The sequence below is a fragment of the Lathyrus oleraceus genome, chromosome 5 (genome assembly GCF_024323335.1).
Source record: "Lathyrus oleraceus cultivar Zhongwan6 chromosome 5, CAAS_Psat_ZW6_1.0, whole genome shotgun sequence".
In the NCBI taxonomy this organism is placed as follows: domain Eukaryota; kingdom Viridiplantae; phylum Streptophyta; class Magnoliopsida; order Fabales; family Fabaceae; genus Lathyrus; species Lathyrus oleraceus.
In genome coordinates, this window is record NC_066583.1 from 49,605,123 (window position 1) to 49,609,556 (window position 4,434).

General features: G+C 38.0%; 1 protein-coding gene across 1 annotated transcript; it reads right to left on the bottom strand.

Annotated features, from left to right (window-relative positions):
- Nucleotides 1-892: 892 nt before the first annotated feature.
- LOC127078666 (uncharacterized) lies at nt 893-1,891 on the bottom strand. The gene is made up of 2 exons (XM_051019099.1): nt 1,401-1,891; nt 893-1,292 (listed from the first exon to the last, which is right to left on the bottom strand). The coding sequence occupies exons 1-2, from the start codon at nt 1,889-1,891 to the stop codon at nt 893-895; spliced, it is 891 nt and encodes a 296-aa protein (XP_050875056.1).
- Between the last annotated feature and the right edge of the window lie 2,543 nt (nt 1,892-4,434).

Below are 4,434 nucleotides of genomic sequence, written 5' to 3' on the forward strand. Positions count from 1 at the left end.
TTGATTGGTTGATTTTTGGTGAAATGTGATGAAGGATTTGGATAGAGAACATCAAATATGACTTGTAGCAAAAAACCTCACTCAATTTGGCCAAATGGTTTGGAAGATATCTCACTTTGAAGCTCAAAAAGTTTTGAGAATGATTTGATCATAACTTGCCAACCATAAATGAGAAATGCGTGTTCTTGGACTTTTTGGAAATGGGAGAACAAGATCTTCAACTTTCATGTTGGACAAAAATTCATTTGAAGCTTGTATGATGAAGTAATCTTGAGGAGAAGAACTTTCCATTTTTGGCAAATTCCAATTACAGGTCAACTTTCTATTTTTGGAAATTTCTTGTCTGACTTCAAATTCTTCACTGTGGATGTTTGACATGTTATATGAGGCTTATATGGACATGAATGAGACCTCTCAGACCAATTCCCACCATCAAATCCTTGATTAAATGCACAGTTGACCACAGTTGACTTTGGTTGACTTTGCTAGGGTTTTGGTTGACTGAACCATGTTCTGATGAATTCCAAGCCCCTACCACTTGATATCTTGATTCAAAATGATGTCACAACTCATATGAACTCTTGATGAATGATCATGGTGCCCAAATTCTGCAAGAATGGCCACCATCTATCTCAATGACTGACTTTGACTGATTTGACCTAATTTGCTTCATCTGCAAGTAACATGGTTAGATGACAATATTTTTGTACTTTTGGTTAGTAAACAAATGAAAAGCAATGATATACAAATGCAATACATGCTTGGTGATCAAGAACCACACTCACAAGATAACCCATCCACTAGGAGGGAAGCAAAGGTGTACAAAGATCCTTGAGGCAATGATATGATATGATATGATGCCATGAGGGATCTTAGGGACAAAATTGGGGTCTTACACCCATCCCATGGCACTTTTGTGTTTCTTCAAAACCTTGACAAGCTTGTCTTCTTGAGAAACCTCTAGATGAGAGCTTATAATAGCCGGCCATTTCCTTTCGGGGTCTAGAAAAACATACTTGAGATTGTCAGGTAACTGTTTCAGCTCAACCACTTTCTTGGTCTCATCTTTCTTTTCTTCAACTTGAGGTTCCCTTAAGTTTTCCCACCGGAGTGATCGGGATCCCTTAAAGGGTTGTTGTGTTGCCATCAAAGTTAACACTTCCATCTCCTTGTCATCAACTTCTCGAGTGTCTTCAAATATTGAGAGACTTAGAACTCTCTCCAAGGGTAATTTATGTTCACCTAGGGGATTTTCTTTCAGAACCATTTGATCAATAACCTCTATGTGTTGACTGGTGGCCACATCATCTTTGTATTTCATGGTGTTGTGCACATCAATTTTTAACTCTTCGTCATAAACCTTTAGAGTCATGGTGCCTTCTTCTATATCTATCAAACACCTCCCGGTCTCCAAAAATGGTCTACCAAGAATGAGCAGTATCTCTTTATCTTTCGGCATTTCTAAGATCACAAAGTCTACCAGAAACACAAACTTATCAATCTTCACAAGAACATCTTCCACCACTCCATAAGGTCTTTTCACAGAGTGGTCAGTAAATTGAAGTGTAATTAGGGTATCTTGTACTTTTCCAATCCCCAACCTCTTGTAGATGGATAAAGGCATGAGGCTCATACTTGTCCCTAAGTCTATAAGGTCCTTCTTGAAAGATCTATCCCCGATAGTGCAAGGGATAGTTATCGAGCCTCGATCTTTTTTCTTCACCGGAATCTTCATACCCTGCAAAATAGCACTGCAAGTTTCGGTTAGTACAATAGAGTCAGTGTCAGTGCTCCTCCTTTTTGAAATGATATCTTTCATGAATTTAGCATAAGAGGGCATTTGCTCAAGTGCCTCCAAGAACGGAATGTTGATTTCAAGCTTTTTGAACATCTCCAAGAATTTCTCAAAGTTCTTCTCATGTTTCGCTTTCTTCTTATTTCTTGTTGGGAAAGGGAGTTTGACAACTGGCTTTGATTCACTAACTTTTTCTTTAACCACAGGTTCAGGTGCCGTCACCTCTTCACTAACAACCTCATTATCTCCAAATCAACTTCAAGCAATTGGTCTTCTTGTTCATCATCTTTTTCAGGGACTTCTTTTGCCTTACCACTCCTTGTGGTTACCGCACTCACATTATTATGCTCTCTTGGATTTATAACTGTAGCACTCGGTAATGCACCTGGTGTTTGCGAACCCGCAAGTTGTTGAGCAATCTGACTCATTTGTACTTCCAGATTTTTTATTGAAGCACCAGTGTTTCTCAGATTACTTCTAGTCTCCTCTTGAAATTGTGAACTTTGAGCTGCCATTTTTTCAATGGAAATTTCCCAATCTGCTTTTCTTAGAACCTGTTGTTGAAATTGTTTTTGGGATGGGTGAAACTTCTGTTGTTGGTAATGTTGTTGTTATTGTGGACGATACTGTTGTTGTGGTTGACTTTGGTACTGAGTGGGCGCGTGCTTTTGAGCATTTCTCTGCTGGTCCTTCCAGGAAAAATTTGGATGATTTTTCCATCCAGGATTATACGTATTGGAGTAAGGATTGTTCTGCTTCAGAAAATTAATCTCTTCTACTTGTTGAGTAGTTGCCACACAATGCATGGCAAAGTGAGGACCTCCACAAATTTCACAACTAACAGCTTGAATAGGTTGGACCGGTTGCACTTGTGCCACCGTTTGAGTGTCAAGATTCATTTTCTTGAGTCTTCTCTCTACTTTAGCTGTTATTTGATCTTCCATCTTCACAACTTGATTTGCCAGTTTGAGATCAATGATACCTTCAGGTTGACTTACACTGCGGTCATAAAGTTCCAGATGCTCATTTGCTGCAATGGCTTCAATGATTTTCTTTATTCCAGTGGATGTTGTAAAGTTTGTTGAGCCACCGGAAGTTGTGTCTATGAGTTGCTTAGTCTTCATTCTAAGTCCTTTCACAAAATTTTGCATCTGTTCAGTTGCATCCATGTTATGAGTAGGACATGCAACCAACAACCGCTTGAACCGCTTGTAAGCGTCTCCGAGTGACTCTCCTTCCTTCTGTTTAAAATTAACAATATCATATCTCTTACGAATATACACAGAAGCAGGGAAGTACTCATTCAGAAATGTTGTCTCCATTTGTTGCCATACTGTTATGCTTCCTGCGGGTAAAGAGTAAAACCACTCTTCAGCATCTTCCGACAGTGTAAACGGGAACATTACCAACTTTTTAGCTTCCTCTGAGTGTCCCTCAATTTTCAACGATGTCGTCATGGTCAGCAATCTTTGTAAATGCTTGTTGGTATCTTCATTGATTTTTCCGGAGAACGGTCTCCTCTCGAGTTGACGAATCGTTGAAGGGTGCAGCTGAAAGTGATCAACATTTACCGGTTGGTTCACAATTGTTAACCTTCCAGTAGGAGCATTTGCACCCCCATAATCACCCAAAAGTCTTTCTGCAGGAGGTAGTGGGGCTTCACCCTGTGGTTCAGCCATTGGTTCAGAAACAACTTTTGAGTCTTCCGAATGAAATGAAACAGCTTCTTTTTTTTCAGACTCAAAAATAATAGGGGTTGATTCTGAAAGTTCTAGCCTAGCTTTTCATCGTCTTGCACGCAATAGTCTTTCAGGTTCTGCGTCAAAAAGAAATTCAGCTGAGGCCTTACCTCGCATACACAGATTAGACAATTATTAGAATAAACAATAATATAGAAAAAAATTAGTTGCAGAGCAACAAAATTCCAATTGAATTTTTTTCAACTTATACTTTTGATAGTCCCTGGCAACGGCGCCAAAAACTTGATCGGTAAAATAGCAAGTGTACTATTTGCACCAATGTAGTAATAAAAAGGGAGTTATCCCGAGTATCGGTCTCGAGGACTGCGTAGCAAGTATCAATTTTTATAATAATTCGATTGAACAAAAGTTCATATGGGGTTTGATGATTGTTTTCACAAATGATAAGAAATAAAAATATAAAGCGTATAAAAACAGTTTAACCGATATGAGAAATAATGCTAGGGCCAGATGTATGAATTGCTTCGTATTTCACTTTTTTCATATCATATAACATTTATGTTATTATAATTCAAAACCGTTTCTCAAGAGTAGTTTTCTCTAATTCTTTAGCCAAAAACCATTAACAGGCAATTTCAATCCTAATTCCTTAGTTATTCAAAATGCTGTTATGAAATACTTAGTTTAACAAGAATTAACAGTAACCACAGTTTGATCCTCATTCATAAGTGATTAAACACGGGTTTTATTATACAACAAGTGATAAGGCGGTTTGTCTGACCTAAACCTTAACCAGAGATCAGAATTTCATTTGTCCAATAAAATTAAGCATTAAGTGCGTTGTAAAATAATTTGACTTAAGAAAACATCAATGATTATAAGAACATGGATAAAATATTCTTACATTAGCAATTCAGGGACACCCCCCTAGAATTGGGG